This window comes from Pungitius pungitius, chromosome 3, assembly GCF_949316345.1.
Source record: "Pungitius pungitius chromosome 3, fPunPun2.1, whole genome shotgun sequence".
Taxonomy (NCBI): domain Eukaryota; kingdom Metazoa; phylum Chordata; class Actinopteri; order Perciformes; family Gasterosteidae; genus Pungitius; species Pungitius pungitius.
Genome location: NC_084902.1, coordinates 26870261 through 26886628, shown reverse-complemented (window position 1 = coordinate 26886628; position 16368 = coordinate 26870261). Strand labels below are relative to the sequence as shown.

The following is a 16368-nucleotide window of genomic DNA, read 5'->3' as shown; positions in this document are numbered from 1 at the left end:
GCGGAATCAAATGTAGCTCTATGCGGAATCAAATGTAGCTCTATGCGGAATCAAATGTAGCTCTATGCGGAATCAAATGTAGCTCTATGCGGAATCAAATGTAGCTCTATGCGGAATCAAATGTAGCTCTATGCGGAATCAAATGTAGCTCTATGAGGAATCAAATGTAGCTCTATGAGGAATCAAATGTAGCTCTATGCGGAGTCAAATGTAGAGTAAATTATCATCCAATAGGTTTAAGATTTTACTCTATTTAGACCAAATGTTATATTTTCTAGAGTAAATTTTTCCTCAATTTGAATTTACTCTGATAATTGTACTGTGTGGCCTGCTGCTGTCTGGAAACACTGTGGAATATACAGAGGCCAACTTTTGATTGCAATGTCAATATGCCAATGTCAACAAAGTCCCCTTCCTTATGCAATGCCAATGTCAATCTCTGTCCTGTTCTCATTCAGAGTGGAGGAAAAATCTGGAGCAGAGCAAAGCCAACTATTTTGGGATCGGTCAAAGCATTTTGCAGAAATGTGTCTCATTGCTCTCCCTTTGGAAATATAAGAATCAAGGATAGGAATCAAAAGATGTGAATTAAACTGAATCCCACTCTTAATTATATCAGTCAGCACTCTGTTGATGAACTTGTGACAAGACAGGTTCCCCAATCTTGATCTTTAAAGCTATGTACATATATGCACTCATCCCACTCCTGCAATGACATGTTGCACCAGCTGGACAAAATTAGCTCACCTGAATGAAAAAGTTGCAAACATTTGACTGCCGCTTGAAGTCAATCCCCAAGAAAAACTGCTGACCAACACAGCATTGCCTTCAGTGTTCCTTCTCATGAGAAGAGATGTTTGTGTCCAATGCAGTCTAAGTGATATGCCTGCGGACCGCAATAGAAACACGCTCTTTCCAGTTCCTCAGCGCGCAGAATCCACGGAGGAAGTCTAAATAGGGCCATGTGCTGTTTAATCATGCAGGGTACATGAGCCTGAACGGGTCTGCCTGCTGCATTACACTCGCTTTTCTGCACCATCTCTGCCAAGCGCGACACGCACTGGCTTTTCGCACGCACCGCCACTCTACTGTGGTAATAAGTTATCACCCCCCCCCCCCCAAACCCTCTCTCCCATATGCCCCCAATCACACACCCCTCCCTTCCCCGAAGTACACTCACTTGCTGCACAATTGCGATTGCAGAGAAACACCAGCAAGCAGCCGAACAGTGCAGTCTCGAGACGAAATACACACGTACCCATTCACACTCGCGCGCACACGCACAGAAACGCAATAAAGTATTCATCTTTCTATAGCATCCCCGCACATACACGTGCAGAAACAGAGCGAGAGAAACACACAACAAACTCACCAGTTGGGTTCTTGGTTTTCTTGAGGCTACTGCCACAAAGACACTGCAGCATATGCGATCCTTTGCTGAAAATGTTGTTCCAAATAAACCGCATGGATTTGGCGGGGGTGGAAGAGCAGGAGGAGGAGGAGGAAGAGGAGGTGGGGGGCGAGAGGCGCTCCGGATGCGGCAGCCTAAAATTCACCCACCGCATGGGGGCTGATCCGCCCCCCTGTTTGCATGCCAGCAGTGCCGGCCAGCTGTTGGGCTCAGTTCGGCGGTGCCTCGCCCTCCCGATCTGCACCATAGACAAGAACGAGAGCTGGAAGCCCGGCTCGGAGCCCGGTTTCTCGCCCGGTTCCTCAGCGAGCGCGGAGATCAGCAGCCGCACGTATTCCGCGTCGAACTCTTTCTCGTGCGGCAGGGGAAGAGCGACCGCCGCTGCGCTTTCCCACCGGGTCTCCGCCTTCGGCTGGTCCAGCGGTGGGTGGTCCTCAGCGGCGGAGGAGATGTCGCTGCTGCTGCTGCTGCTGCCGGCCGGGCCCCGCGGCGTGCGAAATCCCCGGGCGGTCCTCTTCAAATGGCGTTGTCTGCCGCGCGGCAAGGGGAGAGGAGCGGTTGACAGGCATGCGGCGGCGCTAGCGGGAAGTCTGTGGTACGCGGCAGCTGTCGGCTTCTGCACAAAAAACCATTGCATATTAGTGGGGATCGCAGGGGTCGGTGCGTCCGTCCGTGCGGGAGGGGAGGGGAGGAGGGGAGGGGTGCGGGTACTGAGAGTCCGTCAGCAAGTCTGTGGCATCCCTTTAACAGTATAGGCTACAGTAGACAAGTACTGCAGCAGGGGGATTCTTTCCAAACACACACACACACACACACTCAGGCACACTGCACGCGTACACGCGAGTTACAGAATCGACTTCCAGCATCAGCACTATTCCCAGGTCTCTGGTCCCCGGGTCTCTGTCCTAAGGTATCCGGTCGCCAGATATCTAGTCCTCAGGTCTCTGGTCAGTGAGAGCGCAAGTAGCCTTAAACCGGGCAGGTGAATCACTGCAGGGAATCTCCGCACTATCCCACTTCTCCTCTTTTAAAAGTCCTTATGAATTATTGATCCGCGTTTCGGCCTCCACTTCAATAATCCATAAGATCCAATGCGCAAAGATACTGCTGTCTGTCTATCGCCTCTTCCTCTCCTCTCTCCCCCTCCTCTTCCTCACCTTACGAGAAGAAGCTGCCGGACTGTGGCTCGACTACTCCAGAAACTAAATGAGAAGCAGTGGAAGAAGAACAAGAAGAACAAGAAGAACCAGACCGGTACCGGTCTGGTGCTTCAGCGTCTTCTTCAGCAGCGCTCCAGACGACCGACGGGCCGGTGAGGCACGAGGAGGTGCAATGACTATCTATACCTGACCAGCAACAAAGTGAGTGATTTTACAAAAAGACATTTCCTGTTGGCATCTTCAAAACAAAATATGTATATTTGTTCAATTTATTCGTTTCAATAATCAAATTGAAAAAATAGGTCCCTAAAACAGATATATTAACATAATTATTACAAAATGTTTCCGTATTCATGACTTGTTGTAGACTATGCCTTTAAAGCAAATTGCACTTCAAACAGCCTATAAAGCTCGAGCTCTTTTTCTGTGAAAAACGAGCAGACTGGGTTGCCTTCGATTTTGTTTTGAAGGAAACCATCACTTCCGGTTTGCCTGTGCAGCTTGATGCAGCTTACACAAGGAGATGAGCTACTTCACGCTGACACGTGGTTCCCGTACCGCCAGCATCTGGACTGATTGGATGTGAATGGTAAGATTTCTTTTTGGGGTGGGTCGACGAGATTGTGCCACCACGAGACCCCCACCTTTGGTCTCTCTTTACTGGGGTTTTACAGGGGCATCCCCCTTTTCTCGTAGACGTCACTCCAAACTAATCTGGCTGCACGACTCCCTTTCAAATGTATTACACACCTGTTGCACGACTCCCTTCTATACACTGTGATTCTTCGTTTTCCACTTACATTTTATGGGTTGGTGGATCGCGGGTTGAAACGGAGCTGAAAAACTCCGCAGTGGTGCGAGAGGAGCGAGCTGTCGCTCTCCTTGGTGCTAAAACATAATGCTGGCACACCCTTGAGAAACCTCACCAGTGGTCAGCTGTTGCGTGTGCACGCGAGCTCTCTGCACCTAATCGATTGAACTAACAACATCCACAACGATGAGCAGGAAATAGATTTAATTTAGTTTGTAGCTATACAATTACCAGTCACATTGTGTGTCTTGGTTTTAATTCAATTTCAGATAATGTTTGGATGGACAAATCTGTGCCGCACATCCATCAAGGCTTAAAGCCCTTTTCCTCGAAAGGCTTTTAAAACACACAACCCGTTCCCAGTGCCTAATTTGCCTAGTGAGTCAGTCTAATGCTTAGCCCCAAAACAGCAGTTATACTAAAGGAAACTTTAATGTTAATAGTACCTATAATGTTTGCAGTATGATAAAAACAAAATCTAAGCTCACAGAAAAGAAGGTGCTGCGCTTTGAATTTAGGAAGAGAAAATTAAACACATGCACTCTTAACATAGTCATTTAAGTAATTAAATTTTGAACAAGAAAGGGCTGAGTTATTTTCAATTTGTTTCAAGAAAGATGAACATAATTAAGAGTGCTAATCCATTAAATCCTTAGTTTTAAGAAACAACAAATTATCCACAAAACGATATACTCATGTTGTCTCATTGGATGTTCACAATTAATACATGTGGCATGTTGGCAATCTTTCAGCAGGCAAATACAGCTGTAGACATTTTCATCCCAGATATTTGTATTTTTGCAGTTGTATGCCAAAATGAGTGGCATTCCTTCTCCATCACAGACAAACACTGAACTTCCTGGAACAGAGATCAGTCACGGTAAACGTGTGACAACTCTCACAAACCCCTGCGTCTCCTGCTCATGCAATCTTCTGCTTTTTATGCCGTCACATTTTTTTTTCAAACCTTGTTGACAATTTAATGTTCTGAGGAGCTCAAGGCTGCAGCATTTGTCTGCTGTCATCAAAAGGGGCTCAAAATCATCCACAGCTGTGTGTCTGTGTTTGTCATATAGGAATCAGGAATCAGCAAACATTTACTACCAAAATATGTCATTACTTGGCGGTTGGCGCATAACAGCAGACAGTTGGACAATGGACAACAAGACATTTCCGTTCCTTCCATATAGCTGGAGAAGGAGTAAGAATCATGACCACAGTGAGTGTGAAGAGACAGAGAGGGACTGAGGTGGTTGCCCTCGTGCACGAGGGAAGTGGGAAAAGGAGGAAGCAAAATACCAAGATCCGAGCAAGTGGGAATTCATCAAATGCAAATGAATAGAGCTGGATATTAACTACAACGCTCAAAAACATAATTTGCACCACCCAAAGCTTGTCAACTTATTAATTATTTAACATAACTGTGACTTGTTGCTACTCTTTGTTTTTGGTGCACTTTTCCCCTATTAATTATTTATCTACCTGAATTGTATTGCTGACATGGAGACAGATCTGAGACAGTATAGACACGTTTGGTAAAAGAAAAATTGGAAAATTGAAAGAAGAATATAATCTGTAGGAAATGTATGAAGACCGCAATTATTTGCCAAAGTATAAATACTGTCACTTTTAGAAATTTGACCGCATCAAAAGAAAGATGGCTTGTGTAAAAGCTTGTCAGATAAAGCGTAAGGAAACAAAAATCCTCAACAATAATCCAAAGTAGCAATAGACACCAGCTGGGTGTGCAACAATCTAATGCATTTTGAATGAATGTTACGTAATTTTGTAATAAACAGATTCAACACAGCAGCCCATTGGGCAGCAGCCATTTCACATGTTGTTGCAAGATAAAAACAGGTGTAATTAATAACATAATTATTAAATAAGAACGGTAGCATATTTAATTTGATCAATTGACCTTGCTATGACTTGTGAAAATGTCTGTTATAAAAAAGGGACTATAATACATTTACACACATTTTACATTATACAATATTGCATTGGTTATAGCGAAATGTGGGAGTTGTGTACAATAATATGCGTCACCAAGCATAAGACATGACTTAGCTTTATCAATATGTAATCATCAACTAATTCGAGGAGGTGTAAAAAGTATTAGTAGCAACCAAAGTTTATTTGCAACGCAGAGACTGCTTTCCACTGAGTTGGCCTTACTTTACAGCGGGGGAATTCGTTACTAGGCAACGCAGTGGACCTCCACTGAGTTAGCATTAGCCTAACTTTAACCGTTTCTGGGTTTACTCACCTGGCTGGACGTCGTTCTGCGAACCTTGAAGGATTCCTCGTCTATCAGGTCCATGTTCAACTTCTCTGCTTTTTCGTTTAACTTAACGTTAAGTTAAATATATCCACCAGTCCAGTCTTCCTCGCTCGTGCCCTAAAAAAAACCCGTCAACTAATCCTTTAGTTGCTAAATGACGCTCGCTAGTCGCACTTAACAGCACAAACACTTAACATGCTGCCATAACTTAACGTAGCTAAAAGAAATACGCTTCCAAACTAACTTAATGTTAAAATTGCCGATATTAGTCCACTGCCCCTAATATTAGCCTTTTTGTGTTTTTGACGAGGACCAGAATTCACCTGTTTTCGACGCAACAACGTAGATGCGTTCGATTTGCATCCCTCTACGTGATTACAGGGCGGTGAATTAAATCAGTTTTCCCCTCACCTGCACGCGATACTTCATTATTTTAACACTTAATGTAGAGAACTTTACATCCAATATTTTTCACGAACTGACTCTTGTTTTAATGCAAATATTTTCATTTGATATCCAAAGACAAACAGTACATGCTTCTGGTTGGTAGATTTATCGACTGGTCGACTGTCGGAGATTTTCGTGCATCGAATCGAGCGCCTCACAAAATTGAGCACAACCAGGCTGATGAGCCCAAATTCATGTGGTAGAGCTCCATCTGCTGGCTTTCAAAAAGATTACAGGAAAATGTTTAAATAACGGGTTAACTTTTCATTAAAATAATGCAAGCATGTGCTATACATCGTTGTCTTGACTTGATGTCAAATTTATAAAAATGAAATATTCCCAAATGTCACATACCTGGTGTGCTTTTTTCGCCAATGCTGATTCATTGCGATGATTGAAACTCGATTGGACGTTAAAAAACAACATGTTTCACACGTTTCTGTCTAAGCTTCAGAGCAAACCCTGCTTTTTATACTTCACCTAATAATTAGATGAAAAATTGGAAAACCTTTTAGAGACAGCAGCCCCACAAATGACCTGAGAGGGGCAGCAATCGGCACTGTGTTTGTGTTTATAGCTTCTTCTTCTTCGTCTCTTTTACTTTCGGGCGGAGTAGACTGCGTAAGTAGAAGAGACGAAGAAGAAGAAGCTATAAACACAAACACAACCGTTCAGTGCATCAGCTGGACCCTTCACAACACCGGGCACACGATTTCAGTCAGGTAAATTTCTACCGAAATGCGTTGTAGACGTCTTTATTTTCTACTGACAGCGATACGGATTATTGTAATTGAATATGTGTCTGTCTATCTTTTCTCAGTTGCCATGGAGCGATGCTTTAGGTAGGAAGAGCAACTTAAAAGCGCTTAACTAATAAGCCACTAGCCTTTAATTGTTTACCGTTAGCTTCAGTGCATCTTCGCTTGCTGTTGTTATCAACTAAAAAAACTGTTAAAACACGTTTTACACGTTGTCAAAAAGCCGGAAACCGAATATTTTGCTAAGCTACCATTGCGATAACGCGTTGTGCAACTCCACTCCACATTTTGCCGATTTAAAAGTTCAGAAATCCTTTAAACATTGCCAGCGTTAAATCCAACAAAGTTAACGTTACAACTCGTGTCGATCATCGTCTGAACTTACAGAGATAAATGCAGAAACAGGTGTTTTGGTAACCGTCAAATGTGGCCGCCAACTATGCGGTTATACAGCGTTGCAATATTGTGTGCTGCTTTTGAACGCATGTTTGTTTTTTTCTTCTCTTAAAGTTGTAGAAAGGTAATTTCCTCTGCTTCTGATTCTTTCATATGGCTGCATGTAATTCTGCGTGCATCTATCTGCGCAGGTCCATATATGTATATATACACAGTTATATCTCTTCATATAAATATTTGGCCCTTTTTTTTACTGTTGAATCCTGTCAGAAGACCCATCATTTTATTTCTGAATGCAATCATGACTACCTCTTGTCTTCTCCTTCCCCTTAGTGTCGGCAGGGATGATTCCGCTCCTTGCTCCCCACCCCCTCCTCCTCCTCCTCCACCTCCTCGCGTTCTCCCCCCTCCGTTTCCTCCCTCCTCTCCCCTGTCAGTCCTGACTGCCGCTCCACAAGAAGCAAGGCTGAGTTTTGTGGCGGGAGCCATGGTGGACGTCAGTAAGTGGCCCCTGTTTTCCCTGCTGAGCACCGAGGAACTGGCCACAGTGCGGCAGGCCTGCGTGTTCGGAAACTCTGCCAACGAAGCCATCTACATCACACACGCCAATGAGGTACGCGGCGGTCACCTTGTTCATCTCCATCGGAAGCTTTGAGCAACTTGTTTCACTTGATGAGTTGTGGGTCTTTTTTTTTTTTCAAGGCTTTTGCGCTTGGGTTGAACAGCAGTGGCTGCCTCGGCACAGGAGACAGTCTGAGCACCATTGTGCCCAAGAAACTGGACTTTCTGCGGGGGAAGAAGGTCGCCAGCCTCAGCTATGGAAGCGGGCCGCATGTCCTGTTGGCTACAGAGGGTCGGTGCCACGTCGCCTGTATAGTCGCACGCCACCTCTGTTCGCTACCTGTCGGTCCATGTGCTCCACATGTAAGGGCCAACATGTTTGTCCTTTGCAGACGGACAGCTGTTTGCCTGGGGCCACAACAGCTACAGTCAGCTGGGGAACGGGACCACCAACCAGGGACTGTCGCCGCTGCCGGTCGCCATCAACCCACTGAACAAGAAAGTGAAGGAAGTGGCGTGCGGCTCGCATCACTCCGTGGCCCTCACTCTGGATGGAGAGGTGGCTGTTGCTTTTATCATCTTTCACTGATGTTGTCTTTTGAATGCTCAGTTTTAGGCCTCACATGCTCTAAATAGCAACAAGAGCAAAGCTACATGTACAAGTGTGTCTGTAAATCACGTTTTGATTTAGACGGGTCATGAGAAAACCTTGACGTAGCTACTTCCTGCGTCGGACTAAGCTGCTTATTTTTAGCGCCGAGGTCTTAAGTTGGCCCCTAATTAGGCTGTGTGCACGTGCGGCAGGCAGCTGATACCCTGTTAAGTACACCGTAGTCCATATGACGGACTTGTGTCACTATTGTACAAAACCAATGTGTTGTATAACTCCGAAGGAAGCCATGGAAACGCATTCCCTAAGAAACTGTCAAATCTTTCCGCTACGAACCGCGTCATCCCTCGTCCTGACCTTTTTTCCTCGTCCTGACCTTTTTTCCCCACTGCTCCCCCCCTCCTTACCCCCCAGGTCTTTGCATGGGGTTATAACAACTGTGGCCAGATCGGCTCGGGCTCCACCGCCAACCAGCCCGGCCCCAGGAAGGTCACCGGCTGCCTGCAGGGCAAGACGGCGGTCGGCATCACGTGCGGACAGACCTCCTCCATGGCGCTGGTTGACAACGGAGAGGTGAAATCCAAACAAACCCCCCTCCCTCCCCCCACACTCCACACTCACGCTGAGCCGTGAAGTTGTTTGTGTATATTTTAGGTTTACGGCTGGGGCTACAACGGGAACGGACAGCTGGGCATCGGGAACAACGGGAACCAGCTGACGCCTTGCCGCCTCGCTGCCCTCCAGGGGATGTGCATGCAACAGGTGAGACGCAAACCGCCGCCCCGGAGAGGTTATCGGCAACGCGCGCTTTGCCTCCGTACATGACTCGACATGACCCCCCCCTTCCGTTCTCCCCCAGGTGGTGTCGGGCTACAGCCACTGCCTGGCGCTGACTGATGAAGGGCTGCTGTACGCCTGGGGAGCAAACACCTACGGCCAACTGGGGACCGGCAACAAGAGCAACCACCTCAGCCCCGTGCTGATCATGGCGGAAAAAGAGAGGTGAGGGGGGGGGGGGCGGGCGAACAGTGGCCGACGTCTTGTGTGTGGGGAGTCCTCCCGGGTCCCGTTTTGGACTCCTGCTTCCTGTTTCCTGTGCTCGTTTCCTCGCCTTCCCACCCCGTTCCTTTTTCCGCTGCCGGTAAAGAGGAACTCGTTGTAAACAATAACAACTTCCAGACTTTCCTTGTGAAAATGTGCAAATTTGTCTCGTTTGTCAGGATTGTCGAGGTCGCAGCTTGCCATTCAACTCACACGTCAGCGGCCAAGACCCAAAGCGGTCAGGTATATATGCAATTAACCGTGTCTACAGTGGCCCCTGATGTATTTTGTTCACATGTGGGGGGATTTGGGTATTTCCTGGCTTCAGAGTTTGTACAACGGGTTCATTTCTTTTATTATTTTGACCTGGCTATGTTAGATAACAGGTTTTTTTTCTATTTTGCAGGAATGAGTGTCTGTTTTGTCCATTTCTTTTGTTTTATGTGGGTTTTTTTTTTTGCTTCAAGGGTAATCCACCAGAAAAGTTTTTTTTTTCTTTTTTTCATCCGCACACATTTTGATCACCAAACTGAATGGGCCCTTGATATAAAACAAATCAAACCTGCCTTTTATAAATAGTGCTAAATAAGCCCCTTAGTCTCATTAGGCCATGATCACGTCTTTTATCCTGCAGGTGTATATGTGGGGTCAGTGTCGGGGTCAGTCCATCGTCATGCCACACCTCACAAACTTCACCACCACAGACGACGTCTTCGCCTGCTTTGCCACACCCTCCGTCATGTGGAGGCTCATGTCTATGGGTGAGAGAGAGAGAGACACAGAGGAAGCGAGATGACCCAAACCCTTTCTTCCCTTACACCACGCCATAATATTTGTTTCCGTCTGCCTCCCCTGCAGGGCACGACGACTTCACGACCGTCGCGGAGGCTCTGAGGAAAGAGTTCGACAGTCCGGAGACGGCCGACCTCAAGTTCAGCGTCGACGGCAAATGCATTCACGTGCACAAGGCTGTGCTGAAGATCAGGTCAGAGGAAACCAGCACTTTATCCCCCCCCCCCCGCCGTCCCAAAGGCGTTGAGGTTCACTCCGGGTGATGTGTGTTGTTGTTTCGAGGTAGGTGTGAGCATTTCCGGTCCATGTTCCGCTCCCAGTGGACCGAGGACCAGCAGGATGTGATCGAGATCGGCCAGTTCTCTTACCCAGTCTACCGGTCCTTCCTGCGGTTCCTCTACACGGACACCGTCGACCTCCCGCCCGAGGACGCCATCGGTCAGCACGCGCTAGCATTTGGAAAAAGCTGTGTTTTGTCAGTTGTGTGGCATTCAATGTACACGTGTGTGTGTGTGTGTGTGTGTGTGTATGTGTGTGTGCGCACAGGCCTGTTGGACCTGGCCACCTCTTACTGTGAGAACCGTCTGAAACGCCTGTGTCAGCAGATCATCAAGAGAGGGATCAACGTCGATAACGCCTTTACCTTGCTGTCTGCCGCCATACAGTACGACGCCGAGGTACAGCTCACACACACACACACACACACGGGCGCACCACGATACGGTAACATCGGGGCTAATCAGTCAGTTTTTTAACAGCTTGTTGTCTTTTTTCATTTCCAGGACCTGGAAGTGTTTTGTTTTCGGTTCTGCGTGAACCACCTCACTCAGGTGACTCAGACGGGAGCCTTCTGGCAGGTGGACGGAGCGATGCTCAAGGAGTTCATCAGCAAAGCCAGCCGCTGCGGGGCCTTCAAGAACTGAGCCGTTTAAAAGCCGAAAAAAAGCAGCCCTCGCAATATGGACTTTGACGCAGCATTACGGACAGATCTGAAGTCATCGGGCGCTTCCTGTCCAGCCGATAACGACGTGACGCTGCATTGTTTCACGCTGTACTTGAACTTTTGCTCTTTTAATTTTTTTTTCTCTGGAGGTTTCTTTTATATTTTTTTATTGTCTTCCTTTTTACTGCAGGTGAAGTTAACTTAGGAGATCGTACATAGAATAGAATCTGTGTCTCTGTTTGGGACCTGAAAAAAAGTGTTCAGGAAAAAGAGCTTTGATAAATGACTTAAACAGGCCAGGACGCCAGAACCACTGCACTAAAACACGCCTTTGTGTTACATATGCTTTCCATTTTTTAGTCTTTTTTTTTTCTTTGTTCTTCCAGCTTTTTCAGCTGGATCGCTGTGAAAGGGAAGATATGAAGCGTTCAAGGATGTTAGAACATACAACAAAGGCTTAATATTCCAATACGAAACCTATTCTTTTTTCCTCTGGGACCTCCAACAAACTGAGCCGATGTGGCTGTTCTGTGTTTTCTAAAGTTATCGGCGTAAAGGCACCACCCACTGAGACCGAATGAAATCCTTGATGATTTCTTGGTTAAGAAAGTTAACCCCACTTTAATTAAAGCACAAGACACTGCAGGTTATTAAGCAATGTGGACGTTTTAAAATGCTCTGTCGAAGTGAGAGAGATATTTTGTCAGCTTGGTCCTGCAGGTCCTGGTGTGTTACTGGTCAGGTCAGCTGACTTCACTCCGCTAAGTTTCAGTTTCGTTTTTTAGCTTTCCAATTCTTGGTTCGTTCAGATGTTTAAGACAACCAAGGAATTTAATCTGGCCGGAGCTAGATTGTAAGGTAAGAACGCTGTTGATTCATCAAAGATAAGTTCAGGTAAGAAATGTTGGGTTTCTGCGCTTTGAAGGTATTAGGAGCAAATAGTCTCGTTTTTGATGAAAACTGTGATGAAAATTTTGATTGTTCCAGTTACTGTATTAAGAGTATACTGTATTAAGTTTACTTTTTAATTGTTTTTATTTTAGTTTATAAAACTACAGGTCATTTGGTTCAATTTAGAGCTATGGTTCACAGTTAGGAATAGTTTCTTCATAACTGACATGTTTTTCTATATGTATATTTACTTGAAACAACCGTAGGCCTATTCATAAATCACTTAACTCTGCATTGTTTCATTAGCACTAAAGTAGTCTCTTTTTAGTTCATTCCTACTTTGTACACATTCCCTGACGTGATGCTGCACTACAGAAACTTATAAAAATGTTATTAAAAAAGATTCCTATTCAGCGCATTTATTTTGCTTTTGCTTTTTGTTAAGTGCTCCTCGTTTCCCCGCCCCCTTTGTTACGTCAGAGGCTAATGCGGAACTAGTCCGGATCTTCGTCAAGCCATCGACTATTAACCCCAACCAGGTCTAACGTATCGCAAAGGTTACGTAACATAATGTCACAGTTCCTTTGGCGGCGATAGGATCAGATATAAGGGCAGTCCCTCTGTGGAGGATATGTAGGATAACCCAGCACTTCGTAAGTGTAAATTTAGCATCCTTATTCAGCGATACTCCAATCGCTAACTGATGACTTGCTAACGTTATCTTATTTTGAAAGCAGCGGCCGGAAACAGTGTTGATCTGTCACGTCTGTCTCTGGAGCAAGTCAACGTCACAGCAGGTCTAACTCTTCTCTTCCTTCTGGTTGCTCCTCTCACAGTGGATTTCGGGGTCGGTCGAGTGTTCTATCGCTGATTGGATGGAAGACAGCGAGGTGAAGAACCCAGCCGATCCGGGCCAGTCCGTACCGGGTCGCGATACCAGAGACGGCGGCACCCAGACTGACAGCAGGATACAAGGTGAGCCGGAGGGAGAAATAGTCAATGGTAGCAATACCGGTCGCTGTTGGGTCGCGTCATAAAACAGCTGATGCGTGAGGAGATGAGACACCACAGACAATAACAAATAACAATAATCGTCAAAATGATGTCATTGCTGGGTGGTATGTGTGCTACTAGGGTGACGGATGCGTCGCCATGGCAATAAGGACAACAGGATGATTGGCATAGACCCTGCGTTTGGTTTTCGTCCCTCCTCCAGGTCATGATCCCAGGCTATCAAACGAAAACCTGTTCACCTTGTTGAGTTTGTGGATGGAGCTGTTCCCCCAAGGGCAATCCGAAGAAGATGACCACGGCGAGGTTGGTGTGCAAACACACTGAGATGATATGCCATATTGGATAACAGTGATTTAACATCAGCCGCGTTTCCAGATCCGCGGGACGGGTCTGGTGGTGGTGCGGGACGGCAAGGTGGCGGGACTCCACTGTTCTGGACCCGAGCTCCATGCGGGACAGGCCGCCATCCTCCAACATGGCGCCTGCTTGGCTGACTGTCAGTTGTACTTCTCCCGACGACCCTGCGCCTCCTGCCTCAAGATGATCATCAACGGTGAGGAGACTGTGCTGATGAACTTTGCCTATTTCGAACCACAATAGGGTGGCTAGGCAGCTATTTCTAAATCTGTTACCATGTTTGTTGGGCAAGTTGTAAGGTCTAAGGTCTACATAGCATAAAGGGACAGTGGAGCATGTGCTCCGGGTGCTGTCACACTGTTGTAAACTGCGCTGATTTTACAATCACGCCGACCTAATGTACATCGGTAGTGAGCTGAACTTTGGATCGCTTTGGCTCCGCCTCCACCACAATGCACAATGCCACTTTCTCTTCTCCAGCCGGAGTCAGCGAGATCTCCTTTTGGCCCGGTGACCCCGAGGTCAGCATGCTGAGGCCCGGCGCCGAGGACCGCTCGAGCTCCCGCGGCCGCATCTCGGAGGAGGCCGCGCTGGACGCCGTGGCAACGGAGAAGCTCAAGTCCAACAGCCGCCCGCACATATGCGTGCTGCTGCAGCCGCTGGCGCCGGGCCTGGCGCAGTTTGTGGACGAGACTTCCCGGGGGAGCGACTTCTTGGAGAGAATGTCCGACGACGAACCGGGCCTGAATACAGACGAGCTATTCAACGGGTACCAATCCGTAGCGCCTCAATGCTTTGGCAAAACGTCGGCGCGTTTCACCTAAAACGTTTCCTCCCGCTTCCCAGAGAGCGGACGAGACACCTGAAGGCCTTCTCCAGAAGACTCCTGATGCAGACGCCCGAGCAGCACCGGGAGATTTTGACCCACATGGGCCTGGAGAACTTCTGTGTGGAGCCGTCCTTCTCCAACCTGAGGCACAACATGAGGCAGCTGGTGGAGGTCCTGGCGGCGGTGGCGGCCGGCGTGCCGCAGCAACACTACGGCTTCCACAGGTCAGAGCAGGTCAGAGAGCGGCTCGCGGCCCCTCCGCGCGCTTCTCGCCGCGAGCCGTTTGTTGACCGCGTCGCTCCTGTCCAACCAGGGAGCAGCATTCCACCCCGGAGCCGTCAGAGAGTCCCCTGCCCGCCCGTCAGGAGGAGCTGTCCCAAGAAGTGGCTCGCCATTGCATCATCCAAGCCAAGCTGCTGTCTTACAGAACAGGTCGGGTTGTTTTTTTCCCTTCGTTTTGTCACGTCCGGTCACACTGAACCACGAGAGGTTAGAAACACAACAAACAATAATAATAAGCTGAGGATGAACAACAATATTCATCACTGCATCTCAAAAAAAGATCACATTACAAATATCCTTAGAATACAAGAACCACAGATAACTACGGTCAGCATTTGGTTCCTGTGTTTGAGTATCTCGACTGGGACTCTGGAGGCGGAGCTCACCAGCCTCTAACATGCAAAACTGTGAATTTTCATTCCAGAGGACCCAAAAGTGGGCGTGGGTGCCGTCATCTGGGCCAAAGCACCATCGGTGAGCTCAGCTTTCTTTTTGATTTAGCTTCTATTTTTAACACAAGGTGTCACAATCCAAGTCTGCTGTGGCCTGGTCTGGACCTGGGAGCTTTGCACTGAGCCCGGCTAGCAGTTTCTTGTTTCTGTAAACTGATAGTGATCTTCAATTTGGACTCGCGTCCCAAAATGGCAAACAAATTTCCTGTTGTAGAACGAGCAAAAACAAAGTAGGAATGCATTAATTTAATGGGTCAGCCTGCATCGTCAATAGCAGAGGAAGCGCATTAATGTTCCTCCTAATATATTTAAAGTGGAGCTGCTCTCCTGTCCCAGGCTGCCAGTAATGGAACGGGGCATCTGTGCCTGGTGGGTTGCGGGTACAACGCCTACCCAGCAGGCTCCCACTACGCAGAGTACCCCCGGATGGACACCAAACAGGAGGACCGACAGAGACGCAAATACAGATACATCGTCCACGCCGAGCAGAACGCCCTCACCTTCAGGTCGGAGACAACCCCCCCCTCCTCCCGGTCAGAGGGATCTCTCCCCCCCCCCTCCCTCCCTCCCTGTGTGAGCTTCGCCTGTGTTTCTCCCCCAGGACTCGCCCCATCAAACCCGAGGAGCCCGCCGCGCTGTTCGTGACCAAGTGTCCGTGCGACGAGTGCGTCCCTCTGATCAGAGGCGCCGGCATCGCGCACATCTACACCTGCGACCAGGACCGGGACAAGGACAAGGGGGACATCTCCTACCTGCGCTTCGGCGGCCTGAGGAGCATCGGCAAGTTCGTGGTGAGTGCGCCCGCGGCGTCGCCGTAGCAACCGGGGCAAGCGGACGCAAGGTGACGCTTTTCTTTGTTTTTTTACCTGTGTTCACAGTGGCGGAGGAGCCCTGCGGTTGTCCCGGCGTCTCCCCCTCGCCACGCCAGTGAGTTCCACCGCGTGGCCCTTCGGGACATATCGGCCAACGGGCGCGCGACCGCTGCTGTGTAACCTGCAGTCCTTTTTTCTTCTTCTTCTTCTTCAGATGGCTGCACGGGGAAGCGCGGCGGGCCGGCCGAGCGGGAGAGCCGCGGCACCAGAAAGCGGCGCGCCGACAGATCCAACGACTCGCAGGAGGTCGGCTGAGACGCAGGCGGGAGGGACACCTTTAAAAAAAGAAAAAAAAGCAGACCACAGATTTTATATTTGACGGTTGCCTCGGCGCAGGTGGAACTGGGAGGAATAAACGCTGCGTCCCGTTGGTGACTTGAATCTGCTGCTGCTGCGCGTTCGACCCGAGGAGGCTAAAGAGGGAGGAGACCAAAAAAACTATATATTTAAAATAGTA

General features: G+C 48.0%; 3 protein-coding genes across 7 annotated transcripts in view; 2 read left to right on the top strand and 1 right to left on the bottom strand.

The window, feature by feature from the left end:
- Positions 1-2057, bottom strand: part of LOC119222819 (fibroblast growth factor 14-like) — a 37722-nt gene extending 35665 nt beyond the window's left edge. Inside the window, exon 1 of the mRNA XM_037479735.2 lies at positions 1373-2057. Coding sequence (XP_037335632.2) covers positions 1373-2048 — 676 coding nt within the window. The 5' untranslated portion in view covers positions 2049-2057. The remainder of the gene's footprint in view (positions 1-1372) is intronic.
- A 642-nt stretch (positions 2058-2699) lies between these two features.
- rcbtb1 (regulator of chromosome condensation (RCC1) and BTB (POZ) domain containing protein 1) lies at positions 2700-11206 on the top strand. Of its 5 annotated transcripts, none has more exons than XM_037479681.2 (14): positions 2700-2772; positions 3042-3160; positions 7601-7880; positions 7970-8120; positions 8221-8387; positions 8853-9011; positions 9093-9200; positions 9298-9440; positions 9659-9722; positions 10114-10240; positions 10338-10464; positions 10558-10709; positions 10818-10948; positions 11054-11206. In XM_037479681.2, exons 3-14 carry the CDS (start codon positions 7755-7757, stop codon positions 11192-11194), a joined length of 1596 nt encoding a protein of 531 aa, XP_037335578.2. In that variant the 5' UTR covers positions 2700-2772; positions 3042-3160; positions 7601-7754; the 3' UTR covers positions 11195-11206. The 5 variants fall into 5 exon arrangements, with proteins under 5 accessions (XP_037335578.2, XP_037335588.2, XP_062417398.1 ...); XM_037479666.2 differs by lacking the exons at positions 2700-2772; positions 3042-3160 and adding exons at positions 4416-6835; positions 6934-6955; XM_037479674.2 differs by lacking the exons at positions 2700-2772; positions 3042-3160 and adding an exon at positions 4418-6835.
- An 832-nt stretch (positions 11207-12038) lies between these two features.
- cdadc1 (cytidine and dCMP deaminase domain containing 1) lies at positions 12039-16166 on the top strand. The gene is made up of 12 exons (XM_037479704.2): positions 12039-12108; positions 12942-13080; positions 13322-13422; positions 13495-13672; positions 13957-14245; positions 14323-14529; positions 14619-14737; positions 15012-15061; positions 15376-15545; positions 15641-15830; positions 15918-15966; positions 16066-16166. Exons 2-12 carry the CDS (start codon positions 12981-12983, stop codon positions 16164-16166), a joined length of 1554 nt encoding a protein of 517 aa, XP_037335601.2. The 5' UTR covers positions 12039-12108; positions 12942-12980.
- The last annotated feature ends 202 nt before the right edge of the window (positions 16167-16368 follow it).